This window comes from Hippichthys cyanospilos, chromosome 20 (genome assembly GCF_059441005.1).
Source record: "Hippichthys cyanospilos isolate Australia breed blue-spotted pipefish chromosome 20, RoL_Hcya_1.0, whole genome shotgun sequence".
In the NCBI taxonomy this organism is placed as follows: Eukaryota; Metazoa; Chordata; class Actinopteri; order Syngnathiformes; family Syngnathidae; genus Hippichthys; species Hippichthys cyanospilos.
In genome coordinates, this window is record NC_142388.1 from 7,569,957 (window position 1) to 7,597,883 (window position 27,927).

The 27,927-nt window shown below is 41.4% G+C and overlaps 5 protein-coding genes across 6 annotated transcripts; 2 read left to right on the top strand and 3 right to left on the bottom strand.

Annotated features, from left to right (window-relative positions):
- The first annotated feature begins 4,723 nt into the window (after positions 1-4,723).
- Positions 4,724-5,996, top strand: LOC148407158 (protein yippee-like 5). Its single transcript, XM_088403354.1, has 3 exons — positions 4,724-4,901; positions 5,290-5,434; positions 5,512-5,996. The coding sequence occupies exons 2-3, from the start codon at positions 5,294-5,296 to the stop codon at positions 5,698-5,700; spliced, it is 330 nt and encodes a 109-aa protein (XP_088259480.1). The 5' UTR covers positions 4,724-4,901; positions 5,290-5,293; the 3' UTR covers positions 5,701-5,996.
- Positions 5,997-7,526: 1,530 nt separating this feature from the next.
- On the top strand, positions 7,527-11,889 carry slc35a1 (solute carrier family 35 member A1). The gene is made up of 8 exons (XM_088403505.1): positions 7,527-7,729; positions 8,505-8,682; positions 8,770-8,929; positions 9,233-9,385; positions 10,260-10,326; positions 10,395-10,571; positions 10,634-10,768; positions 11,432-11,889. Exons 1-8 carry the CDS (start codon positions 7,720-7,722, stop codon positions 11,563-11,565), a joined length of 1,014 nt encoding a protein of 337 aa, XP_088259631.1. The 5' UTR covers positions 7,527-7,719; the 3' UTR covers positions 11,566-11,889.
- Positions 10,175-17,561, bottom strand: rars2 (arginyl-tRNA synthetase 2, mitochondrial). The gene is made up of 21 exons (XM_088403504.1): positions 17,407-17,561; positions 17,197-17,270; positions 16,999-17,101; positions 16,791-16,874; positions 16,614-16,714; positions 16,484-16,539; positions 16,328-16,411; positions 16,140-16,216; positions 15,912-16,070; positions 15,734-15,840; positions 15,530-15,622; positions 15,228-15,288; positions 14,748-14,824; positions 14,504-14,628; positions 13,869-13,936; positions 13,672-13,781; positions 13,258-13,353; positions 13,109-13,183; positions 12,987-13,050; positions 11,405-12,134; positions 10,175-10,435 (listed from the first exon to the last, which is right to left on the bottom strand). The coding sequence occupies exons 1-20, from the start codon at positions 17,440-17,442 to the stop codon at positions 12,048-12,050; spliced, it is 1,737 nt and encodes a 578-aa protein (XP_088259630.1). The 5' UTR covers positions 17,443-17,561; the 3' UTR covers positions 10,175-10,435; positions 11,405-12,047.
- A 453-nt stretch (positions 17,562-18,014) lies between these two features.
- On the bottom strand, positions 18,015-20,927 carry akirin2 (akirin 2). The gene is made up of 5 exons (XM_088403877.1): positions 20,001-20,927; positions 19,685-19,816; positions 18,822-18,971; positions 18,665-18,736; positions 18,015-18,566 (listed from the first exon to the last, which is right to left on the bottom strand). Exons 1-5 carry the CDS (start codon positions 20,170-20,172, stop codon positions 18,556-18,558), a joined length of 537 nt encoding a protein of 178 aa, XP_088260003.1. The 5' UTR covers positions 20,173-20,927; the 3' UTR covers positions 18,015-18,555.
- Positions 20,928-21,628: 701 nt separating this feature from the next.
- Positions 21,629-27,334, bottom strand: LOC148407162 (cannabinoid receptor type 1A). Of its 2 annotated transcripts, none has more exons than XM_088403940.1 (2): positions 27,107-27,334; positions 21,629-25,683 (listed from the first exon to the last, which is right to left on the bottom strand). In XM_088403940.1, exon 2 carries the CDS (start codon positions 25,641-25,643, stop codon positions 24,240-24,242), a length of 1,404 nt encoding a protein of 467 aa, XP_088260066.1. In that variant the 5' UTR covers positions 25,644-25,683; positions 27,107-27,334; the 3' UTR covers positions 21,629-24,239. The 2 variants fall into 2 exon arrangements, with proteins under 2 accessions (XP_088260066.1, XP_088260064.1); XM_088403938.1 differs by having other exon boundaries at positions 27,102-27,334.
- Positions 27,335-27,927: the final 593 nt, after the last annotated feature.

Here is a 27,927-nt window from a genome sequence, read left to right on the forward strand (position 1 = left end):
GAGTCGAGAGGAGGGGGAGAGGCAAACGCCACCCAGACAGCTGAGATGCGATATTATGAGAGAGCAGAAGGAGGAGGGGGGGGGTGTCTAGCACGGACCTCCAGCAGACGACGGATTCCTCGGGATGCCCGGCGCAGCAGGCCTCCCTTCTTCATTCTGATTGGCTCCCGTGTCTCCTTTTAGGGAAATGGAGCGTAACAGGTGGCCCCCAACAGGCTGCCTGGAGGTCGTCAAGCCCCCCCAGGCTCCATATTTGTCAAGTTCCGTCGCCGCGCCGCGCCGGCTGGGATGGGGGCATAGCTGGCCCGCCAGGGTAATAAGAATGTAAATACCTCCCGCACTATCGACCGTTCCATTTGGAGATGTGTGTAATGTGCTTCCTAGAATGACGTTGCTAACTTACTTGTTTGCTTCTATTCTGAGGTTTGAAGAGCTGGAATCAAAATGTTTTCAATGATCACGTCGGGTGCCCCAAAACGATTGAAGGTCTTCCCCTTAAAAAACACATCTTGACGTGAAAAAGAAAACGTCTTGGTGTACCACCTAGTAGCCAAATGGTTGATGCTGGTTGTGTGATTAAAAATTCTTATTTAGAACTTCCATTAATGACAATATTGGAAGATGCAACTTCCCAAAATACAGGAAAGAACTTCTAAGAAAGCACTAACGAGTTACTACAGACAATCTATACTGGCCCAATTTCAAATTGTAACCAGTACAGAGCAGTCAAGATTGAAATGTGTACAGTCCGCTTGTAAAAAAGGAAGAAGAAGAAGAACAGGAAGTTCTTGACTTCATAGAAGCTAACAGGAAGCTTCACTCGAGCTTGTGCAATTTTGTTGACGCTATGCGTAATGTACATAAAACATTATTTAGATATGAACCAAATGGTAATTAGTGTTTGTTGACGTTGATTGGAAATTGCTAATGCCAACTAGCTCACAGTCGCATATTTTGTTGGTCTCAAAAAATTCATTGTATTTCTGCACTTACAGTAATGCCGCTAAGGCTCCCACGTGCGCATGTGAAAAATTACACTTACTCCCTTTAACGATAACCAATAGTGACAGCTGTAGCGTAATTTATTTAGCAACCCCAAAAGAAAAATCGTGTAACATCATCTGTTTTATTTCTGGCTCATCTGCTGTAAAATTGTTTCATTAATGACAACGTGCATCCGGATGAAACTTTACAAAATAAACACATACATACAATCTTTTGCTAAAGGAGTCACTATAACACAATTTGGCAAGCGTTAGCTTCATGTTCCAATTAATTTGCCCTTAATTTAAGAAGAAAACGGTACTGTTGTACACGTATTGAAAAAACATCAAATTAGATGTTCTTATACATGCAAAAACCCTGTTAAGATCTCACTGGTACTCGCACCCCCATTTGCATGTTTTTAAGTAGGTGCCAGTATTACAGATAACAGCTTTGGTATCTGAAGTGACCTTCACTGCACAACTGTCAATATTTTTGAGACTATTTGAATTTGAAAACATGACCAAACTTTGGACTGATACTGTATTTTCAGGGAGCCATGACTTATCTTCTACCATGGAGGACCATTTAATTATTCTGCGTGCTATATGTCACTAGCATAGATAGGCTGAATCAAGAGCCGGTAACGCAGATAAAAAAAAAAAACTGTCTGGCAAAGTCCAACTTGTGTCTGTATCACTGAGTCTTTATCTGGATCAAGCAGAAGGGTCTGAAACGAGTTGTGATTTTGAGGCACGTTTCATCCTTAAAAGGAAACATAGGAAGCGAAGCGTTTGTCTGTCTTGACAGCTGACCCCCTCAGCAAGCCCCCACCTTCCCCTGCACACACACATGTTTTTTTTCTCTATTGCAGTGAGGACATCCCATTGACACAATGCATTTTCTAGCATTTAACCCTAAATTTAACCGTCAAAACAAAATGTATTTCAAACCTATACTATAAAAACAAGTCTTGACCCTCAAAAAGAGGTCTAAAATTGTAGAGTTCAAACAATGGTCCCCACAATTCCAAGGTGTTCTCACAAAGAGCGTAAAACTTGAAAATTGGTCCCCGGGGGGCAGTATCCGGCATGTTTTCACGGTTTCTTTACCCCGACACACCTGATTCATATGCTCGGGCTTTTGCTGAGCTAGCTGATTGGCTAGCTGATTAGCTGATCATTTGACTCAGGTGTGTTGGGTAGAGAAACCTGGAAAAAATGCCAGACGTTGGTTCGATCTGCTTGCTTCTTTTAAAGGGATAGTGTGGCAGATTTAGGACGTTTTTCATTATGGCCAGCAGGAGGTGCTGCAGGTGCTGCATTTACCATTGTCCATAGCTATAACAAACATGGCCGCCCCGTGTAAGACAATTCAATGATAACTAGACCTATAATTAGATTTAAAACATATTGACGGTCATTAAGAACACATCCATTTGAAAGATTTTGAAATTTACGATAATTTAATTCATTCCTTTGTTGTGAAGAATGATCGAAATCTTACACACTGTCCCTTTAATAAATATAAAGTGATACGACCTTGACTAACAAAAGCTGTAGCAGTACATATGGACATCTTCATTTCAGATGTAATAAAGTGTTTGTGGCTCCTACCGTTTTCTTATCTGTGGAAACCGGTTCAAAATGGCTCTTTGAATGTTAAAGTCGCCGATCATCAAACAAGATCCTAACCTATCTTCTAAAGGCAAATCTTGACCCTTAAAAATATCTGAAATCCGGGAATCTGGTACTGATAATTCCAAGATGTTCCAGGAATTTGGTCCCCATTATGTACCAAAAACCAAGGCCACACACATACACACACACTTCAGCAGCTGTTAGAAACAACTGCACCCCCGACAACCGTTTAGCCTGCATGACTTTTAGAAGACAAAAGTCATTTCATGCCATCCATCAAATTTCAGTGGAAAAAAAATGCCAAAACTTGGCACCAGTAGTTTTATTTGCATCATCTCAAAGGGTGCTGGAGTGTGCTTCTAACAATCCACGATGAATTATACACAAACTATTTCAGCGCCGACAATGAGCGATCCGATTGGATATTCTCAGCCTTGGTGTTAACGGCCATCAACGTAACGTGAAGCAGGCCCGCTGTAAACAGCTGCTGAGCTGGCAGGACCAAAGTAAATCTTCTTCATCAGAAGCTATTCCTTGAGGACCCTCCGAATCAAAACTGTCAAGAAGAACTCTTCTTCCTTCATATCGTCTATTTCCGGTCCCGCTATACATGGCGAGGGCAAAGCGGGCGCTATCTCGGCACATTGAGTGCATGTCGGGGTTCGCTGGTCCGTCCAGTGCGGACGCGCTTGCCAGCAGTTTGGCAGATAATGTCAGCTCTATAAATATATCAGGTGCTTTGGAAGTTTCCATGTCAGTGCTCCATTGTCCTCCTGAGGACATCCACAGGTGTGTGTGTGTGCGTGTGTGCGTGTGACCGTCAGTGGGAATATTTATGGAAAAAAATGCCTTACTTTAGACTGTTTTTTTTTTTTGCCAAACAGCTTTACAATACTTGATTTTTTATTTAATTAAATACTTTTATTTTTATGAAGAAAAATGGTTGTTCTCCCCCTCACCAAGAAAATGCCTTATTATACAAAAAAACGTACAAACTTACAATTTTTTGCAAACAAAGATTTACATGGTTGTTTTTCTGAAAAAAAGAAGCTACATGGTCATTTTTTTTAAAGAAAGGTAAGCCTTGATATTAAGGTTTTACTACTATTAATTTTGTATTCCTTCCTATTCATGGTTGATTGTTATTTTTTGAAAAAATGCCTTATTATACTATACTGTTGTCGTTTTTTTTTTTTTTTTTTTTTTTTTAAGAAAAAGCCATTCATTGTTTAAAAAACTAAAGCCTTGCATTTTCTCTTTTTTTTTTCCAAACAAAGACTTACTATACTATGGTTGTTTTTTGCAAAAAAAAAAGCCTTAAAAATTTTTAAAAAACTTACAAAAGTAAGACTTTTTCTCCACAAAAAACGACAGTCTATAGTAATGCTTTTTTTGCAGAAAAAAATCCAGTCTATAGTCAGGCTTTTTCTTGGCTAAATAATGACAGTTATGAGGATTTGTTTTCCAAAAAAATGACAGTCTATAGTAAGGCTTTTTTTCACAAAAAAACGACAATAAGGCTTCTTTTCTCAAAAAAAATGACAGTCTATAGTAAGGCTTTTTTTTGGCTACAAAAACGACAGTCAATAGTAAGGCTTTTTTTGGGCTAAAAAAACGACCGTTTATAATAAGGTTGTTGTTGTTTTTTTCCAAAAGAGCTACAGTCAATAGAGTAGCAAACGTGTTTACCTGGCATGCAGGAGACTCATGTTCGAATCCTGCAGAAACATACAGAAGCTCCAAAACACAACCCAAGTTCAAGAGATTTATTGTCATATGTATAATTGTACCATACAATTAAATTATTTCTCTGTTCACTTCCCCAAACAGCAGACTACGTTCCGCAATTGAGCAATAAATAAATATCATTAAACAACAGAGACAATTGTGCTGATAATGCAGTACAGAATATCATGTACATACCGTTAACATTTTTCTATCATTGCAAAATTGTTTCCCTTTAGAGTAGACGGACTACCATACTTGTGTGACCACAGTGAACGCAGCATTTTGCGAAGCACTCGCCTTTTCGACAGTTCATCATTTTAACCAGTAGGGGGGAGTAACGTACATAACATGTGCAGACCGCCGTTATTCAAAGACAAGAAGAAGAAAGCGGATGTCAACAAACACCTTTGTAACTGTTCGTCATCGCCACCCGTTTTGTTGACGATCATAGAACAGGGAAACGTTTTTCCACGTTTAAATTATAACAGCTTAAAACAATTGTAGGCAGACGTACATCATCTATTGAGCGCCTTAATCGACACGAGGAAGGTAGGAAATGTCGTTTTTTCGTTCCCGTTTTGGCTCTGACTGCAACCAATAGTCGTATTATTTATTTACATATCAATTCTTAAGCGGCTAAGAAAATCGATGTATGGAGGGGAATTTGGACAGCAAAGTATGTTTCTTATATAATTAAGAGTGACAGCCGTTGCTGTTTCCATTACGCCCAAGCTGATAGATTTAAATCAATTTCAAGCTTTTTATTGTTTTGGGTGACGTCACTATGAGCAGGCCTGTTAACCGCAACGATTTGAATCAACGCTGCAAAAATAGTTCAAATTCATTTTATACTTGCCACTTGACATAGCCAAATGTTTAAAGCACGATGGGCTCTTGTTTGTGTTACATGATCTCATCTGTTTTGTTTTCAAATAAGCACGATGGGGCGCATCTTCTTGGACCACATTGGAGGCATTCGCCTTTTCTCCTGCGGCAACTGTGACACTATTCTGACCAGTCGAGCAGAACTGATCTCCACTCGCTTCACTGGAGCTACCGGGCGGGCCTTTTTGTTCAACAAGGTAACTCCATTCAGCTTCCCTCCGGGATAAATCGTCCAATAAATGTAGTTATGAAACAATTTTCTCCCTCTCCCCAGGTTGTGAATCTCCAGCACAGCGAGGTTCAAGACAGGATCATGCTGACGGGAAGACACATGGTGCGTGACGTCAGCTGCAAAAAGTGCAACAGCAAGCTGGGCTGGATGTATGAATTTGCCACCGAGGAAAGCCAGCGCTACAAGGAGGGTCGGGTCATTCTGGAGAGGGCGTTGGTGTGGGAGAGCTAGGGCTTGGAGCAGGTACCCACAGAAAACGCCTGAGCGTAATACTGCTTGATGTATACGGCTCGATCCATTCTGCCGGCTGAGTGCCAACAACGGCAACATCTCCTCACAGTTTTGAAGGGAGGTTCTAACAAGAGGAGATGGACATGAAGGGTGTGACGACACCATGGCTTCCATTTCTTCGTGTTGAACGTTATAGAGAAGCTGCGTCCCAAAGAATGTTAAATATTGAGGTTTGTTGGTGTATTTGCATAATACACTTGGGACACCTGTTCAGTTGGATTAAATGAGGTGAAGAATACAGTCTAATTTCTTTTTGCACAAGATTTACTCATACTTACAAGGATTCTCATTTCCTGTAAATTCGTGATCTGAAGGACTCAACATTTGCATGACTTCCTGTTTCCTGCCAAGTTTATTGCATTTTGTTTAAAGCAGTTAAATTTGCTGCATTTTTGATAAAGGCATACCGGTATTTCATTGGTAGGTTGTTCCAACTTTAACAAAGAAGCAGATGCGCGTTCATGCTTTCCTGAACAGTTTTGCAAATTTTGAAATTGAAAATAAGGCCTTTGTTTTTTTAATGATCATGTATAAGTACGTTTTTTGGCCATGAGAGATGTTTGAGAGAGAGTTTGACTATTAAAAAAAGTCAAACACCATGAGTTTAAAACGTTTTTTTCCCTCTGTGGGGTTATTAATTTTTATGAGCAAAAAAAACAACCAAATATAGTGAGGCGTATGTTGTTTTTTTTTGCAGGTTATATGTTTTTTTCTGGGAGAGGAAAAATACCATTTTCCTTTTTTGGGAGGGGACTTTTTTTTTGGAGAAAATTACCATGTATTAAAATGTATTTTTCTAAACATTTGGTGAGTTTAAAAAGGGCATGTATATTAAGACACTAGAAAAAAAACTGCACATCTATAGTAAGCTGCATATAGTATTTTTATAACTACCATTTCTAGTACAGGTGTTTTTTTTTTGTTACATCATGTTGCAGTAAAAAAAAAAAAAACATGTATAACAACACAGAAAGCTGTGTTTTCACAACGTATCCGTTCAGTTTTGTTACTCAACCAAAACTACATACTTCTCACAGTGACACACCTTTGCTTTTTATTTGTTCTTGTATTGTTTGCTATTCTCAGTAAGCCTGAGTAAACAGCACAATGCGCCTTGCACAAAAACAAATATGTTTTCTGGAGTGGGACTTTGAATCCATGATGATGCCATCAAGAATATTGCATAACGATTTCCTCCTGATCAAACAACGAAAAGCCAAACCCTAATAAGAAACCCTAAGAGCACAAAAGAATGGCGTATATACAGTTATGTTATTCAATTGACATTATCAGGTGACCCCCCCCCAAATATCTTTGTAATAATAATACATTATACATGACAATACATTTCAGAAAAATTATAACCATTTTCGGAGCCATCAAATTTAAATACCTCGAACAAACCTACTGGCAAACGACGCGGATAAATCAATGTACAGTACTGTACGTATTGGATGTTAAACGCACGTACTAGTAGTAACGTAAGACGGCCGCTAGTGGCTGCTATTGCTATACGGTGAGTAGTGCTGCATTCGCTGCCAATCAGAAGTCGGATTTTTCGACTGTCAACAAGGGTAGGTGCAACCGAAAAGAATTTACAAGATTATAAACATATAGATATTTGTATTTATGTATTATTACATGAGTTCAGTTATTTTTTTGCAATCACCTCGAAGTCTACGAACTCTGAACAAACACCGTACAATCCGAGTTGAACTTCAATTCCCAATGTTCCCGAATGCAACGTAACGTCAGGGGTAGTGACGTAGGCGCTGTGCTCGGCTGGGCGGTTGGCTGACTTGGAAGAAATGTGAGTTCCAGTTAGCAGTCAGAAGCTCAGCCGGGGCCGCCACCCATGAGGCAACGCTTAAAAGCGCGTGCTTTCTTGATGGAGTGTCCATTTAAAGCAATAAAGATGATTTAACCCAATTGCCTGGACGAACACAAAGCTCATCAACAATGGGGGACGGTGAGTGTTTTTCGCCCAGTTTTTAATGTATCTGAATGGCTGCTATGGGAATTGTCTTGCTTGATAGGAAATTAAAATTGCAGTAAAATATCAAAGTAAAAAACTTGGGCTTGGGCTGTGGCAACTCTTCACGGGTACGTTTACGATGCACTGTTTAAAGGCCGTGGACGTTTTGCGCACGCGCAGAAGGTTGCTACGTAGGGCAACTCCACTAGGACAAACTTTGTTGAATTACTTTGAAATATAAAAAAAACAAAAGCGTATCGGATTTTGCACAGGCATTCACAGAATGTCGCCATTTTCTCAAAAAGCTGACTTGTCAATAGCTACATTAATGATCTCTTCCAACATAAGTTATTTGCCTTGTATCAGTCTCGTTTTTAAATTAATAATGGTACAGAAACCACTTATATCCTTAATTTTCTGCAGATTGGGGGGAAAAAAAGAAGGTAGGCCCAAAGGTGCTGTTGGCTGCCTTCTCTATGAGAGCTAGGAATAATTATTAATTTTCAAAAGCATGTTGAGATAGGCACCAGCGACCCTTGTGAGAATAAGCGGCTATAGAAAATGGATGGATGTTACTTTTTGTCCAGACTGTATTTTATCCAAGACCCTGGAGCCGTGGGTTGAAGACCTCTGTAATCCAGTTCTATTTTCCATCCATCCATTTTCTATAGCCGCTTATTGTCACTAGGGTGGCTGGCACCTATCCCAGCTGTCTCCAGGCAGTAGGCATTTTTATTGACATCTTATTATTCCCACTTCCACCCCTCAGGGAACGTGAGCATGTTGTTCAAGCTGTACTGCCTGACGGTGATGACTCTGGTGGCGGCCACGTATACGGTGACTCTTCGCTACACCAGGACGGTCTCATCCGACCTGTACTTCTCCACCACCGCCGTGTGCGTCACCGAGGTCATCAAACTAATACTGAGCACTGGCATGCTAGCAAGGTAAGCCTTGAGATTTCCCTCACCACCACTGGACCCATATTTCATTGACTTGAATGTTTTTCCCACTGCTGTGCGTGTTCATCTCAGAGAATCCTCAAGCCCGAGGAAGCTCCTGGATTCCTTAAAGGAGCAGGTGCTCTGCAACCCAAGAGGGGTGCTGAAGCTGAGCGTACCCTCGGTGGTGTACGCAGTTCAGAACAACATGGCCTTCCTGGCATTGAGCAACCTCGATGCTGCAGTTTATCAGGCAAGCGATTTATTCTAAACGCCGTATTCTGAAAAAGTTATCTTATATTAGTAAAATAATCATTGCAACACTTGCTCTAATTTTTGCAGCGCTAATTCATATTGTTTGCTGCAGCCCATCTTTGCAAGCGGAAATATCAATTGTGAAGAGTTGCCAGTTGACAACAACTTTGTCTTGGCAATTGTCAAAAAATGTAGCCAAAATATTGACCCCGGTTGGAATTTTATAAATCAAGTCTGGCGCTCTGGAGAAATGCAGTTCCTGCTTCCCTTATTTGAGTTGCTGTTGTGTTTGTGTGTGCAGGTGACGTACCAGCTGAAGATCCCGTGCACGGCGCTGTGCATGGTCTTGATGCTGAGCCGCTCCCTGAGCAAGAGGCAGTGGTTCGCCATCTTCATGCTGTGCGTGGGGGTCATCCTCGTGCAGTGGAAGCCTGTCGACACTGCCAAAGTCCAAGTAGGCTTTTGCTTTTGTCGTCCCCCCCCCCCCCCCCCCCCCCCCAAAAAAAAAATCACTCCGAGATGCTTGAGATTTCTAAGTGGTCAAGAGAGTAAAAGATGAGATTAATTAAAATATGTAAAGAATTGATCTAAATAATATTCTCACCTAAAGAAATTCCAAACAAAATCCTCAACCATTATTATTTTTGTTTTTTAATTTCGACATGTTGAATTCATGTGGCGGAACAAAACATTGCTACACACCTTTAAAAAGTGGCTTTATTTAGGTTATTTTTTGCAGTTGTAATCATTTACCTGCTGCTTTATTTGAGTCCTAGCTGCTAATTTTAGTTCCAGCCATCAGGACGAATGGTGCGGATTTATTTCAACCAATTAGAAAATAACATGCAAATAAAACTTTGTCCATGCTGTCCTTGGCAGACATGCTCAAACCGATTGGCTCTTGCACAGCTAACCGATCAGACGCTGCTGTGGGCGGGGCAGTGCAGGAGCAAGACCTGACAGTCAGAGAAGTGCAAGGCGGCATTATCAGAGCCTGAGAGTTTATAGGCCATAATATTAATAAGAAAAATGCTTATGTTGATTTGCAGCAATAATGCAAGTAAATATCAGCCCCGATAATCAGGCCTGGCCGATAATCGGTCCATCCCCAAATTCCACCTTGATGAAATGATATTTACCGTTAAATTAACCTTTAATGGGACTGACAACCGTCGCACGCTCTTCCGTTTTCACGTCCTCCACCCACAACAGGAGCCAATAAGGTTATGACAATGACAGCCAATCAGCATCCACCAACCTTTTATTTTCCAAAAATCAGCACACAGTAAGCATAAACGAATTGATGAAAAATGTCTCCATTCGTCCAGGTTGAGCAGAATCCCCTTGTCGGGTTCATGGCCATCATTATCGCCGTGCTGTGCTCCGGCTTCGCAGGTAGCCGCCGAGCATCCGCGTGACGACGGCGCTTTTCAGCTTTGTAACTGCGTCTCGCTGTGCTTCAGGCGTATACTTCGAGAAAGTGCTGAAGAGCTCCGACACGTCCCTGTGGGTGAGAAACATCCAGATGTACGTGTCCGGTATCGTCATCACCTTCATGGGGGTGATGGCCAACGATGGCAAGCAGGTGCTGGAGAAAGGCTTCTTCTACGGATACACGCCCTGGGTGTTCTTCGTCGTATGTGAGTACGATTAACGGCCGAGGCTCAGCCGGCGTCGGCGCGTGACGTCATCTCGCCGTCAGTCCTAGCCAGCGTGGGAGGCTTGTACACTTCCGTGGTGGTCAAGTACACGGACAACATCATGAAGGGCTTCTCGGCCGCCGCCGCCATCGTCCTCTCCACCGTGGCGTCAGTCATCTTGTTTGGATTGCATCTAAGTAAGCTAAGCTTCTTGGCCCGTTGTGCGACTTGGGAGAAGTTTGGGCGGTTGAACAGGATGCCTCAATCTTTTGTTGGGAACTCATGCGTTCACAGATCAGTTGTTTTTTTTAGGGGTGTATACTCACCCTGGTTTGATACCAAAATCATTATTTTAGGGTTGCGTTAGAATGTAGAAACCCTAGCCTGAGCTATATATGTAAAGGAAAAAAAAATAAGTCTGAACTTTAGTGAAGGAACCATTTATTGCTAAATCTAAAGCACGCCATTTTGTTCGGGTATTTTATAAAGCGTGCGTAAAATACGTGTCTATATAGCCTCCAAATTCTTATGAACTTTGTTGTATCATTTAAAACCAGTCAAATAATGTAAAGCGAGTAATAATATTTGAATATTCTTAACAATGGGGACCTCTGTTTATGGCAAAGGAAATTATTTCCAGTGCGCGTACGTGAAATTCATTTTTTTTTTTAATAATGAAGAGGAAGTTGCCATGTGTCAATCACCTCTTCGGTAATAAGTGTATTGTGAGGTGATTCAGAAACTGCCCTCAAAATGACATTTTGTCATCTCTATCATATTTTATGAAAAGCGTAGACACGTTTAGCGACGCGGGTGTAATGCGTGTCACTCACTTGAGGGTGCGTGGGCTTCTTCCGCAGCGGCCACCTTCATGTCCGGAGCCGCCTTGGTGTGCCTGTCCATCTATCTTTACGGCCTTCCCAAGCAGGATACGTCCAAGCTCAGCCAGGAACCCGCAAACCGAGGCTCCAAACAGAATCCGGTTACCGTGTGAGTCTGCCAACTTGCTGAAGGGCTTGAAAAGACTCAAAACTTGAAGTGTGAACTGAACTGAAGCGAAAGGTGAGACTGATCGTTTGTTGAAACCTCAAAGGTTGCACTGTTAGAAAAACACGTTAAGGACCAACTGCAATCACTGATTTGAATGGGTCATTTTACCACCCGTGTAATACAATATTCTGAATGTACGGATTTTTTTTTCAACACTTGAAATGACAACATTAAGAGTACACAGTTGGAAACGTGATTTCTTGTTTTCTATTTACGATTTCTGTATTTTGTGTCAACTGAAGACTAAATGTTTGGAATTGTATTCTGATTCTTGTAGGTTTTTTTTTTTTTTTAAAGCACCGTTGCTTTCCCTGCTAAACCAGTCAAACCAGTCCTGTGAAAGGTTGCTCTTTGTTACAAACAGCTAAAGGCACTTCATAGAAAATACTTTTTATTATTAATTGATATCAGGATTTAATTGAATATTTACATTTTGTCAACTGGCACAATGCCAAGAATTTTCATCCCGTTGGCCAAAACCGAGCAGGTCCCGCTGAAAAGTCTCTTTCTTGCCTGTAAGCATTCCAGAAATATCAAGAGGACTTCAGACTTGGTTAAAAAAAAAATAAAAAAAATCCTGAATCGTACAGTTTAAGTTTTACATTAATTAAATGTGTCAGGATTTTCTTTAGTTGTCAATAGATAATTTAAGAATGAATCTATGACACTGATCATAACTTTATACATTATTCTAACACGCTTAGTTGACAAAATACATCTTGGGTCACTTTTTTGCTGTTTTGTTTTTTGCAAACTAACAACAGGAAGGTTAATGAGGATGAGGATTTTCACTTGGGCTGCATGATTATGGCCAAAATAATAATCACGATTATTTTGGTCAACATTAAAATCATGATTATTCATCATGTTTGGGCAAAAATGTCTTATTTATTGCCTTTTTTTTCCCCAAAATTGGTCTCAACTGACAACTAGCACTGTAAACATTAGGGATTCGGTGAGAAATTATGCCGTTTCACACTGGTAAATAATATATTAGGGTGAGAAAAGGAGGGTTTTCTCATGCAAACATGTGGGAAACATTGCCCCCTGGTGGTAGTTCTTTATTCTACTTGTATTCAAAAAATGTGCTTAACTTTTCAAATGTGGATCAGCTTAATTAATCGCTGCAGCCAATATTGTGATTGCGATTAAAACTCGATTAATTGCGCAGCCCTACTTTCCACTTATAAATATTTGTTCTTTTTCATCCAAATCCTCGTAATTTAGTTTCAATGTGTACTACTTGCCTCCTGTCTTAGTCGTTTAAAAAAAAAAAAACGCATGGATTTTCTTATCTATATTTTTTAACCACCAATTATCTTAATATTTTCGCAACATTTAAAATGCCATTTTTTTTGCGTTTACCTGAGCGACTTGCTGCGGGCTCCCTTTGACCGGCAGCTCCCTGTGCGCCGAGGCACTCAGGTGGCTGCAAGAGAGCGAGTTTGAAAATCCGCCAGAAGCGTCCGGCTGGCTCACGTTCTTACCACAACTTCAAGAGGAAGTTGAGCAGGTGTTTTGGCTGCAGATCCTGCGCCGACTGGTACAACACCTCGTCGTAGCTGCGGGGTTAAAAGCGGCCATTTTGGGATTAGCAAAGGCTGAATAAAGGCGGCAAAAGCGCCGCTGAATTTACCGGAGGAGGTGCTGAAGGATGGAGACGGCAGATCGTTCACCGAGAAGGGACGGATCGAAGGTAGCGGCGTCCAGGTCGCCGTTTTTCCGTAATAAACTGCAAAAATGTACAGTGCCGGTCAGGAGTTAGGATAATATTTCTTTAGAATGTAGATGACATAAATCAATTTACGAATTAAGAATTTTTTTTAATGATGATAGGATTTTTTTCAGAGAAAACTGGAGTTTATTTATTTTAAAGGCTAAATCAGACTGGGCAGAATCACATCTACTGGAACACTAATGGTCCACTTAGACAGTGACTTCATGTCACAAGTTCATCTTGAATAATTTTACTTAACATACCTCTGTAGTTGCTGCTGTTTTGGTTACCAAACTTCAAGCAAACACAACTCACGAATCTCCATTAACGCACCTGCATAGGCGTGCGTGTGTGTACTGGAGAAAAACACCAGTGTCTCCCTGAGCCTGCAGCATCCTGTCCCAGTCAAACTTGTAGTCCCCCTGCAATGGACCTTTGAAATCCTACAAGACATTTATTTCGGTGTTATTGTCATTTGCTGTAATTTTTTGACCCACCAGAGTGAAAGTTGATATGTTGTGGTTATTCACCTGGACTATTAACGCACTGATTCCCACTTTCTGCGCCGTGTCCTTTGGATCGTCCATTTCCTTGGTCACTGAAAAAGAAAGATGATGAGGTCATTAGCAAAGGTGGGCATTGTATTTTATTTCCCGCTACCTCATTTAGAGTCCATCGGTAACGTTGACCCAAAGTTTATTCATATTATAATCCGGGTCTTTGCTCAGTCAGCCAAATATTGACGGCTCTTGTGTCTTCACTTGCGTGAGGATTAACAATGTGCAGGCGATTTATTCATTCAAATCATATTTAAAAAGCAAAATAACACAAAAATGTCTTAATGCTCAATTCTAAACCTTACTTTTTACTTTAGGCCTGTTGAATGAATACGTCAAGCAAGATTGTGTGCACTTATGCATTTCGCTTCACGAAACCATGAGAATGTTAACTCCCTATTTAAACTGTGTCCATACTTCCATGGTTTCAAATTTACTTTATGGCAATTTCAACTTTTCTCAAAAATTTGGGAGATTCAACCAGATGACAGGATGACTGCCCAAAAATGACGGTGTCAACAGAAAATTCAACCAATATAGATTCCAGAGAAGAGAAGATTTCAATAGCCAAATTCATGCAAAAAAAGTAAGCAAGAAGTGGGCTGTACTTTTTGATCTGCTCATGTTGTGCAACATCCTAGCGCGAGCCTCATCTAGGAGGTCCTCCAAGAAAACCACCTCTCCGGTCCGGGTTTTCATGCCCTTTACCAGGCCAAAGGACACATGATGACACCTGCACAAACACTTCACATTAGTCTGCAGTTGATATGTTTGTTTTCTTTTTCTGAAAATGGAGAACTACTTGTAAGACGGTGGACAAGTCACATGTGGCTTATGTGTAGTTCCAGCTACCTGTCAGCCCAGGAATGGCCCATCGCTCGCAAGATCTGGAACAACTGCTGGAAGTGATGCTCTTGACTTTTATCTGTCTTAAAAAAAAAAAAAGACAAAAACTGCCATAAGAGAAGCAACGTCAACCCATAAACACATATATGGTGCTGCTAAAGCAATTGATTAATTTTTGTACTAAAATAACAAATTATTTCAAGTACTAAACTCCTAAAGTAAATGATTAACTAAGGTGCACAAATAATCTGTTATTTTATACTACAATAATCGAACGCAAACCACTCTTGAGCAAACGCACATTTTTCTAAATTAAATTTCATATTCAACGGACAGACAAATCTCACATGCGCTTCCTGTTTCACATCTTCTTTCTGCTCGCCCACCCACAACAGCCAATCAGTGTTCACTTCAGGGTGTGATTGGATCTTTTTGGTTTCCAACACCCAAGAACTTAAGCACAAGAAGCTCCATCAAGTTTCTTACCACATAAATCATCTCATCAAAATGGTACTTTTCTTTCCTGTCAATGGCCGCTGCAATGTCTCTGAAACAAAGACACAGCAAAAGAAAACAATAATAACCCATTAGCACAATACAAGGAAATTTGATAAATACATTTGATAAACCTATGAAATTAGATTGAATAATATGAACATCGACACTATTCTGTCTACCATTTTGTCCTGCTTTCAAATTCCACTTCAAACAAGTGGCATGTTGTAAATTCTAGGTTTTACTGGAAGTATATTTCTTTCTTTTATTATTATTATTTTATAATGAGCAACCTGGTGATGTAGAGACTTGTGCCATCACTGCGGAGGACGGTACAGACGTTGTTCAGGTCTCCGGATGAGAGATCCACAACACCAGTCCCCTTTCTGGAAAACATTTTTTTACTGGGACCTGAAACATGTGTTTTGATCAAATCATATTTACAATATCTTATTCACACATTTGAACGGATCCATTGCAAAAATCCCGGGACCTACTCAGTGGTTTTTAGCAAGTCCTGGTTCTGCAGCTGTCGCACCACGTCCCGGACTTTCTCCTGGTGAAAGGACTCCCCCGAGTAGACATCAAAGTGGACCCCTAACCGCTGAGTCAAAACACATTGAGATGAGGTTCACGCTGGACTACGCAACAGAACGGCGGAGCACCTGGTTGCACCTTGTAAACATGCCGATACTCGCTCACAGTGATGTCCCTGAATTGTTGCCATAGCGACACAGCTCGACTTTCTTTCTGCTCCAGCTGACGAAAAAAGTCCCTGGCTGCCAGCATCGTGTCCTCGTTGTGCTCGGCTTCCTTATTGACCTTTACGTAAACCTGTTAAACGTACATCTATTGACATTAATCCTATCAGGAAGCATATTATAAAAACAAAAGACAAGTCACCTCAAACAAATGCTGTAAAGGGTTTTCTTTCAATTTCTCCTGACTGCCAAACTGGCTGAAACCAGCTCCCAGCAAACCTATTGAGGGGGAAAAAAAAAAAAAAAAAGAGTATTTAAGAAGATCTCCAGAACAGGAAAGGTTTTTAGGAAATCAGCAAATGCGTGTAGACACTTTAAATCATTGCTCACCAAACTGCATTCCCCAGTCTCCAAGGTAGTTCATTCGAATAACTTTGTTCCCAAGAGCTTCCTTCAAGTTGGCAATGAAGTTACCTGCAGAAATAATACGTTATTCTTCTTTATTTTAAAATATTACTATTATGAATACGACAACTAAAACCTCACCTATAATTGTAGATCGTAAATGTCCCGCATGGAATTTTTTTGCGATATTTGGAGAGCTACAAAATATAAATGTGTCATTGTTTGCCGACAAGCTATGGGGAACTTGCACCACTTGTAACGGAAAACACACCTGTACTCTACTAACGTCGTTCCCTTTTTAAGAGAGTTGAAAATTTCACTATGAAGTTCGAGTTTGCCGTCGTGCCGAGTGCCAAACGGCTCTAAAATTTTCTAGAAGGGAAGTCGACAGAGGTGAAAGTGAGGAATCTGAGATGTATTTATTAAGATTGATAACTATATCACCAACCTGGGCAAGAAGTCTGCGGTTAATTTTGAAGTTGATTACAGCACTTCCTGCTGCTATATCCTCCACCACGCTGTCCTGCTTAAGCTGTAAAATATATTTGGGGATTAATGGCTTGAAACACAAACAACCAAGCAAGGCTTATGTTTACTTATTTAATTAAAAAGGCAATACTTGCTAGCATAAGAAAATTCCGTCTGATCAATCCTACCTGATTGGCCAGGTGTTCTGTTTGCACCTGGATGTCTCCACTAGATGGTAAAACTCCATTATTTCTTAAAATGCTAATTGACAGCCTCAAGTCAGCAGTCTCCCTGAGGGGAAACGTTCCAGGATGGTTTGAAAAGTGTGTTAAAAAGGTCAAGCTGTAAATGCGATGGAAATCTTGGGGAGGGAAAAACAACTCAACTGTTTTTTAAAGACTGGAATAGCTGAAATAGCCGGAATGAAGACGTCATCGGACTGCTGCAGCGTCCTACCCAGCTACATAAAAGCATAGTGGGGAACAAATATATACATATATTTTAGATGAAGTGAACCAGACAAGTGCATCTGGCTTGACCCTGCAGGGACTTTCATGCTTCACAGTTAGCATGGTAGTGTTAACTCTTCCCATTACCTTCGCTGCAATTGTTCGTCCGAAAAAAGAAGCCATAATCCTCGAGTGCAAAATACGCAGTTAAAAAAAATATAAATATGCATTGAAACAGTAGTTACTTATTGGTACATGCCACAACATAGTCGTCGTCGATCTTTTCCTGTTTAGCTATAGCATTTCCGGTATCTCCTCCAATCACTGGACGCGTTTTCAAAACGTCAGTTTACGCATTTACGTAGTGCTCAATTTTCAACCCGGTCACTGTCCAATCCAAAAAAAAAAATCTCACGCTTCTCGATTCTAACAATTGCATTTCTGTGAATTTTTGTTACGTTAGGAAAAAAATCGTTTTCAGGAAACTAAATTAGTCATTTTTTTCTCTTTTTTTAAGAATCAGATGCGCAGCTACTCCTATACTTGATTGAAACAAAAAAGCTCCCAAAACTTTTAAAAGTCCATTTTATTCTTATATATCTGCAATGAGTAACATGGTCAACTTCAAAATTCCGTAAGCAAATGGACTAATGTGTTGAATTTCAATTTTTATCTTTAAATATTTTCTGTTCAGTTTCGGTAAAACCTACAATGTAGTCAAACGTTTTTTTTCATGCATTCAAATGAAGTATTCATTTATACACGTTTGTGGAAACAGTTTATTAGTTTTTCCAATTTTAACTCCCACCATCCCTTACCACAACAAGCTAAATGTTTTGGTGTTATGAATAAATGTTACAAAATACAGTGTACAGCAATGTAAATGGTGTGAAACAAAAAATCTTTTTCTGATCCAAACATTTATTCCAAAGGCTTCCTTTGACACCATGTAACGTCCTTAACTAAAACGTGCAAACAAAATTTGCATGAGTAAAATAAAGAACCGAGAACGAATTTGAATTCAAACGACCAGAGAACGATATGATGGCAGCCGGCCTCGAATATGTGAAGGCATCCCGAGAAGAAAGCCAAATAAATGTAGCGAGACCACTGGTGGAAATCACAGAGGGTCATCCAAAACTGCAGCAGCAAAAATATGAAAATAAAATAAAATAAAAAAAAGTGAAAGCAGTGGAGGAGTCCATCTAGTCCACCTGGAGGCAATATGGCACAGCTGGGGGAAAGTCCAAGTAGACCAATGATGTTCCAGCAGATTGTACATTTCCGGATGACCACTCATGAAACATCTACGAATGTCGTGATAAAAAATAAATTAAAAAGTCAGGTGAAACACATATTTCATAAGCAGCATGAATATTTCAAAGAGGAGAAAAAAAAAACTCACAGCTGGCAGGCTGTTCTCCAAACCTCCGCATTAGCTGATCATGCGTGAACTTGACAAAGGCATCGTACTGCTCTGGTGGGTGTGGGAAAATGTACTTTTATTGCGGGGAATAAAAAAAAAAAAAAAAAAAGAACATCTTATTTTGTAATCATCATACCTGCTAATTTTGTGGTCAAAATCTCATCGTACTCCTCCCGGATTTTATCCTCATGCTCCTTTAGTAGTCTTTCACAGATCATCCCAACCTGTCGCAGGGAAAATAAGGGCTGCTCCTTCCTGCTGGGAGAGGACGCGCCTGAACATGAACCTGGTCGGGGAAAAAATCTCACAATTATTACAAAAACAATACACCCACAAAACAAATTCTGTTGCCCCTTTCCTTATATTGAGCTTCAGAAAGGGGTCCAATTATGAAACAACGCATCTTTTGGGACGTAAGCTTCTATATAGGTCAAAAGTAGATAAATGCCACTATTTTAGCCATAACGATTTATCAACTAAATGATAACTTAACAATTAAACTACTCGATCATTTTTTTCAAAATTGTCAATCATTAAAAACAATTATAAGTTGCAACCTAAGATACTACTGCAGTGCCTATTGGGGCTGCAACTAAAGATTATATTAGCCATCACTTATGTTTTATAATAATCGTCTGAATACTTTTTTTTTGTTTTCCATTCAAAATTGTCCATATGTTTGGAATTTCATTTTCCCAACAGTAAACATCTAATTTATCTAGTCCTCCATGAAAACGGTCATCCGCTTGGACTCTTTTTCGACATGTTACTCACCAAGCCGATATATTAATCATAACTCAAGTCTGGAACTGGAACTTGGAAGTGTTTCTTGGAAATTACATGGCAAACAAACACGACTTTTACATGTGCTTTGAGTGTTGGGGGTGGGGGGTCCACCCACTAGCATAGCAACTAGTTGCCATTTTTGTATTATACAACGAGACAGCCTGCAGCGGACAGGAGCCTTGGAAGACGAACCATAAAAAAAAAAAAAGTTACCTGGTACGGAGGATCCACTCGGGACGCTGTGAAGATCCAGAGTCGAGAAGCCATCTACTTGCTGGAAATAACTATCGAGATTTCGTCGTTTGAGCCGCTTGTACTCTTGTTTGATGTTGTGCAGGATTTGCTCTGTGACGGAAATACAATCACCAATGACTTGAGGGCCAACACGTAACAAAAAAAATGCTCGAGATGATATTAGATGAAAAATATAGAGAATTTCCAATGATAATCTACCATTCAAGTTGATTCAATGTTCTCAATCGTTAGCAACAGTAAAATGTAAACAGGAAGCGGTATTAATTTGTTGAACCTGTGGTGAGTCTGGATGAAACTTGTCCGAAGGGCGAAGGGTCCTGGCGGAGGTACTTCTGCGGCGAAGAGACTGGTGACCGGATAGGGGCGCACCTCCTCCTCTTGGGGGACGCTTGATTCATTATCGGATCGAAATCCAAAGTCCTCTTCAGAGTCGCTCCACACGCCATCGCGTTAACTCGAGAATCTCAACAAGACCCGAGAGCGTTTCCGTTATGCGGCGGGCGATCCGGCTGCTAGCTATCGTTCTCCGGCTACTGAGGGCAGTAGCAATTCCGGGCTACGAGAAAACGCCACTTTTCTCGCCTCTCGCTTCTTTCCGCCGACCGATAGCTTCCAATTTAGGTAAACAAGCGCGTTTTGACACAAAGCAGACACGGCGATACGTTTGAGCCACGGTGTATCGTCAGATGAAAGCGGATTTTTCTACGCTGTACTAGGTAAGGACTACGGTAAAACGGCTGGCCGGCTTTGAGTCGTTTCTTTCCATTGCTCTGCGCATGCGCGAGAAAGCGCCCAGATCCTGGTAGTTGTAGTTTTTATCGCCCTTAACCGCTTTGGTTTTACCCGTCTGATCACTACATTTCCCGGTAGCCCTCTAGGTGATCCGTTTTTCCTTTTTTTAAATAATGTAGTTGTTTGGCAACAAACCACACGGGGCGGAGAAATGCTTGAACGATTTCGATAAACGTATGTATTAGATGCTGGTTTGGTCTGGATTATGGAAAAAAAACAGTTTAAGTATTGGTCATTGTTTCCTCAAGTAAAATCCGTTTTTCGTTCGCAAACGTTTTGACTTTGACTCAACAGTCATTCTGCTTTAAAAGACTAATGTCGAACAACCCGAAGTATAAAAGGACAACTTGTTGGTTTTGGAGCAACGTTTAGAAGGAGTTGAGATTTCTTGTCGGTCCCCACGAATGAGCAAGGCGCCATATTTTTTGTTTTGAGGAAGTGACGTCAAAAGACGGAAGTTTCTTTTTCTGTTTGGGCATGTCGGAAGCGAAAGTTCTTCTTGATAAACCGGAATTTGGCGACACTACTGCCGCCTAGCGACGCAGATTGTAAATGAATGAAACACAGCGCGAGATTCATGCAGCAACGATTTCTTTCAATTAACGTACAATATGGGCGAAGTTTTTTTTATTATTTTTTTTAAACACACAAAGAGGGGGTGAGTGCGGGTTTTGTTACGTGTAGACAAGACTTAAACCAACGATGCTGTATGGACTGATTTTTTTCCCCACGCGAATTATGCAGCCAAGTGTAGAAAAAGCCTAAGCCGGAAGATGATGAGAAAGGAACATATGTTGTTGTCATGTGATCGTGCAATTTGTGGGGATTAGTGGAAACACAACTAACAGTAAGCATCGTTTGGATAAGCTTGGTTTTCTGAGGCAGGCTGGGAGTACAAACGCAACTGGATCCACTAGGGGGAGCTAAAACATAGTGCATTTTTTGATTGGCTTAATTGGGGATCTGATGGTTCTCCATCCATCTTTGTATTGTCCTCAATAAGGCTGTTGACTGCTGGTTATATATATTAAAAACTCAGACTTTTAGCCCAGCGTGCAGGCCTGATTTTTGTTATCCCGAAATTACCAATCAATTAGCTTCAGACAACAGTGACAATCAGCTGCGACTTTATTGAAACAGTAATAATAAAAACACTTGATCGATTGTGACTGTTTTGTCAATTTAAGGATTCTTCTTTTTCCCACTACTGTACAGATAGTCACTTGACATTTGATTATTTTAAATCACTTCAAGAATACAAGAGGCAGCAGAAGCATTTACTGGTACAGAGCTGTTATGGATAGCGTCACGACAATAGAAAAACGTACAGAACAATTGTGCTGTCAACTTCCTAACTTCAAAAGCACTAAAATCTTATTCGAGGGGGAAAAAAACAGACCACTTTTCTGAAATGACTTTGTAAGTGCATACATTCCCCTCGCTCATTTCTTTGCGGACGTAAAATGAATAGCGAACAATATTGCCATTACGCTAAGGGTACTTCACTACAGGCCAGTGCATGGGAAGCTTTTATTCAACAAAAAACAAAAATGGCCCGCTGCAACAGTAGCACTGGAAACAACTCACTCTAATGATTCATTAAAGGCTTTGGGTTGGAATTACATCACCAAGTCACAAGGTATCACAGAAACGATCAAGGTAAAAGCAGACATCAGATGAAAAGCAGCTGGCACAAGTATGACCAGCACACTGTGTCCTAGCTCATTTTTCGTGTTCAAAATCTTCGCGCTCAAGCTGGGTTGTGTAGCTGAGCTTTTGGATTTGAACTAGGGACGGGCATATGATCATTTGATCGATCGCGATTGTACGGAAGGGATTGTTGAATAAGGGTGATCAAGGCAATGGACGCATTGCTGGCAGCAACCACCGGAGGTGCTGCTGAGTCACTCAAGTCATTTATGGTAGAAGAACAACAGCTAACCTGACGGGAAGTTGAACAATAGTACGTTCGTACAATAATACATCTCATCAAAACATTCAAAGATTCTCAGATCCCATCAAAAATGTATATGAAAAAAAATAGCTATGTTTTTTTTCAAAGTGCCCATCCCTAATTGCAACACTTTTTGCATTTTAACACTGTACATTTGATGATTGTGATACTCTATACACCAGCGGCTAGCAAGTAAACAGATACATTTATACAACGGTGGTCGCCACCATTTGTTTTTTTAAAAAAAAGTTGTTTTTTAGCACATACTCAAAAAATGCCTTGATTTTTTTATCTCTTTAGTTTGAAGTGTGGTTGTCTTCACGCATCTCACCACTCATGTCATTTGACACACTCAACATTCTCTGAGGGTTGTCAGAAGTATAAAAAAAATGACCAGTCCTAATATTAAGAGAAAATGTCTGTACACGAGAGAGCGAGAGAGAGAAAGCGAGAGAGAGGGTTTCTGTATTCATGGTGCAAATGGCACACAGTAAGACGTGTGAAATTCAAAATGTTAGTAGCCCCTTGTTCCCAACATGAAGATATACATTGTTTTCAAAACCTGAAGTCACAGTACAAAAATATAAAATGCATTCATTAATTAACTGGACTATCATGAAAGTCAACTGAAGAATTCCTTTCAGTCTATATACGACCTTGTAACACCATTTGGCACTTGGGCACAAGTTGTGCTCACACAATAACAACAATGGAGCAGCTCAATTTGATTTTTGGCCAGAATCATCCAGTTGATGACAAGGAGATTGATGAAAGCATGAAATTTGGTTTGAATATATTCTCTAAGTTGCTGTTTCAGGGAAAAAAAAAGGTTGAAGGGAAAAATGTTTGCCATGGCTCAAGAAAAGGTTAGGAAACGTATATGAAATTTCATCTGAGTTTCTGCAAATCTAAGGTAGTGCGTTTCAATGCTGTGACAATAAGTGTTGTTTACGTTTTCAATTCAAGAGCAAATTGATTGGAACATGAACGTTATTGCTTAATTTTGTTTCAAAGCTTAATACATTAGACATGGATGGCACAGCACTGTTTCAAATGACCTTTTTTTTTCTATCACTCAAAAATGTTTTGCAATGGTGGGAGTACCGGGCTGAAAAATGTTTCACATAAGAACCACTGCTCTGCACCACCGATCCTCTTCAGGGCCATATGGCTTCAGAAAAGACTTCAATACATGCTTGACATATTGAATCTTTTGTCTTTTTTGAAATTATGAAATTATGCGGACAGACACGTATGAATACCACTGAACCAAGGGTGTTTCTTGCCCCTAACTTCCCCCTGTTACTTTTTTTTAAACTACAGAAATGTATCAAGACAATATTTTTGTTCGATTGTAATATTAATCTCATTAATACTTTCCCTTATTCAACCCAGCTCCCCCCAATCATGCTACCTTCCCGACACTACTATAGTATATATATGTATATATGTAAAATGTTGGTTCAGATACCAGGCAATGATTCGGTGGCCATCTTGGAAAAAGGCCAAGCAATTAAAATCAGTAATAGTAGAGCAAACATGTGGTTAGGTTTTTTTTTTTCTTCAGGTCTACCCCGCAATGTGTACTTCTGCCAAATTTCATGCTCGCGTCATCAAACAAAGGATCGTTTGGCTCATCCGCTGGACTACAAGGTAAACTCACTAAATCGTCTTTTTTTTTTTTTTTTTCCTTCCCAAATCAGGTTCATTACATTGAGTGACAGGAAACGAGACACACACCCACTTTCCTTCAATCTTGACAGCCAATTACACGGCTTCCGCAGAAGTATCCGTGGACACGGACATTGTTACTTTGGCTATTTTCACAGTGGTCTTCACGCAGCTCTCGGCGGCCCTGTTGGCCGAGATGTTGGCGTTGCGGTTCTGGCAGTCCGACTCCAGGCTGTTGTCCAGCTGCTGGCCGCTGCCCCGGCAGGCGTGGCAGGAGCTGAGGAAGGCGTGCCTCAGGTCCTTGCTCCTCAGGGCGTAGATGATGGGGTTGACGGTGGAGTTGAGCAAGCAGAGCATGCTGCAGAACGCGAAAACCGTCTTGATGTCGTCATCCATCCTCCAGAAGAGGTCGTAGACCATGATGGCCAGCACGGGCCCCCAGCAGATGACCAGCACCGCTAGGATGAGCACCAGAGTCTTGGCCAGACGGATGTCCATGCGGGCCTGCTCGGGGCGCGCGGTCTGCACCTTGGTGCCGTCCGCCGAGTACACCACCAGGCTCTTCTGGGAGGTGCGGCTCAGCATGCGCACGGCGTGGTGGTGCGCCTTCCACAGGATGTAGATGTAGGCGTAGATGATGAAAAGAACCAGCACGCTGGTCACCCCGATCCAGAAGAGCAGGTAGTTCTCGTCGATGAGGGGGAATATGTCGGAGCACACGGAGTTGAGGCGCTTACAGTTCCAACCCAGCAGAGGTAGCACGGCGATGACGATGGAGATGGTCCACATCATGCAAAAGGCGATGACCGCCTTGGTCCGGGTCACGATGCGCCGGTAGGCCAGAGGTCGGTGGATGGAGATGTAGCGGTCGATGGCGGTGAGGAAGAGGCTGCCCACGGAGGCGGTGAACGAGGCCGTCACCCCGCCCAGCTTGAAGAGGAACACGTTGGGACTGTCCTTCCGGTGGAAAACGTGGAAGTCCAAGAAGCTGTAGACGAAGATGACGCTGCCCAGCAGGTCGGCCACGGCCAGGCTGCCGATGAAGTGGTACGAAGGCCTGCAGCGCAGGGTGCGCGACTGCAGGATCACGCACAGCACCACCAGGTTCTCCAAGACCGTGAAGGTGCCCAGGGTGAGAGACATGACGGCCACGGCCAGCTGCTGACTGGGCGTCAGGATCATGAAGCACTCCATGTCCATGAAGTTCTCCCCGCATTGTATGTTACCGCCTTCGTCTCGGAACGCCGTCCGGTTGGACAGCAGCTCCGTGGCGTTGGTGGGGTAGAACCCCCTGAGGATCAGCTCCTCGTCAGGGGGGATCTTGTCGGGAAAGGCGTTGCTGCGGAAGGAGGACAAGGGCTTCTGCAGGGAGAAGACGCCCTTGAAGTCCATTTCGCTGACGGGCTCATCGTAGTTGGCGTCGTTGGAGCCCAGGAACTGTAAACCGGATGTGATAGTCCGGAAGGTGGTGTCGGCCACGGCATCCAGCGCGGACTGCATGTTGCCGGGAGGGACGAGAAGGCTGCGAGCTTACACCAACCTGCGAACGGACCGCATGTTCCTCAGGCACGGGGGAACTGAAACCCACTTGAAGCACCGCCGCCACGGCTATGGACGTCTGGGATCCGTTTTAACTGGGCTGGCGGTGAACTTCATCTACGCGCCCGGGAGTAAATATATCAGACCCCCACCAACCCCCCAAAATGTATGTATATGACTTGTTTCTTGATGCGGGTGTGACTTAGGATTTTGCCTGTTGATTTCCTTTCAAAGTCCTTTTATACACTCAAGAAACAACCTTTAAAATCCCTGTAGTTAATATTTTCGTTATTTTAAAAATAGACCTGATTTTATATGGTTATTTCTGGGAGCATCATTCACCGAGTCAAAATATTCGATTGCAAGCAGCGTTTGGTGCAGGCGTACTCATGCCCGCTTGGCGTTTTAAAATAAGAAGGTTGCAATAGAAGAAACAATAAATACATTAATGCTGCCCCGAATTCAATATTAAACGTCAGTTTGTTTATCTTGTCATTTTATGTCCATGATCTAGCGCTAAGTTGTATATACTGTAAACACCCACGTGGACTTTTATATTAATTAAGAGAATTATTTCAGTGTTTTTCCCTAAAGAGTCCATTGAGAATGAACTTTTTGTTTTGGTTTTTGCACACCACCTGCCACAGACCCGTTGGCGCGTTCTTCCTTTGTTGGGGGACATTAAACTTGCATACAAAGGGGAATTTTGTGCAGGCGTGTCTAATATATTGGCCAGTTGGTACATTTGCAATAGGGGGCTGCAGCAGTGCTTCTGGGACTAAATAAATATTTACATGTACATTACTATGGCACTACTAATCTTAATTTACTTCAATTATTCAAGACTGTTTTGATAGTTAATAAATAAAGCAATTTTGATTTATATTGTGTGTGTGTGTTGGGGGGTATTATTTCCCTCCCATGAGGATGCTGCCCTCCATATCAGCAATACATCTTTCATGCATTCATTTGATGTCGGATGGGCTTAAAAGGTGCACGTCAAGAGAATTTTCGTGCAAGTACAGAATATCTAATGTTTTTGCCAGCAAGAATATTTACAGTAGGGGGGCTGCAGTATAAATTTTGAGCAACAAATTAAAATTAATCCAATCCACTTTCTGCAAGTTTCATTTTCCACATTTTATTTGGTATATGATCATCTTTTCGCACGACGATGCGTCTCTTCCTGTAAATCCAACATATATGTAGAAAGATTTCACACGTTTACTAAAATTGCATGCATTATCCATGCCCATGCATTAAAAAGGAAACTAAATTCACTACGGCACTTAATGATGTCATTTGTGCAATTAGTTGAGAAATACCAGAAAACCCTAACAGTGCATTAAAATGAAATAAATCTAAATCATATGACTAAAAAGTCCCCCAAAAGATGAAAATGATTGTTTCCTTTTTTACCTTACATAATTCCCTTCAGTGCGCAGATCCGCCCTTTATCTTTGCGCCTTAATCCAAGGCAGAAGCGCAACATCCAGCCTCCTCTAAGCTTTCGTTAAAACAGCAAAAACCAAAGTGTGAATGATTACAAATGAAGCCTGGTTGCCATTTTTTCCACTCAAATTCTACAGACAAAAGCTAGTTTTTGGTGCGCGCGCCCGAGTGTTTCTCCCGTTGGAGGATGCGAGTGCGGCTCCTCCAGACGCTCTGTGCTCTCCACTCTCCTCACACTTTTTATAAGGCGTCGCTCCCTCAAAGCCGCGTCACGTGCCTGCATCCACTTTTCCAGCTGGCCGGACCCACGGCGCACGCTCAGTCGGTGCGCACGCACGCACGCACAGAAATCTTATTCGAATTCCCAGTGCTCCTTCTCCGCGCAACGCCGAGATCAGACAAAGAAGCATCAAATAGTACAACAAAAACCAAATCAGATTAAGACGCCTCTCCGACCGTGAGGGCAATTTGGGGGATTTTGTTGAAACAAAATAAACAGCCTTTCTAGCTTTTGAAGCAATTGGACCCAAACAAACCATTAAAGACATACTATGCTGTTGTTTCGCTCCAGTGCTACAACCAGTTGTGAAACTTGATCATTTTATGAAAAAGCCATCATAAAATATGTCATTTTTCACACAGCTCAACCTTAAAAGGGAAGTCCAATTTTTTACAAAATGTTTATGTGCCCTCACTAATCTAAACAGCATTTTTGGAATATTTATACAGGCAGCAGAATACACCCGTTTTGATCCCTCTCGGGGCGGCCATTTTGTCGCTTGAAAATTAGAAA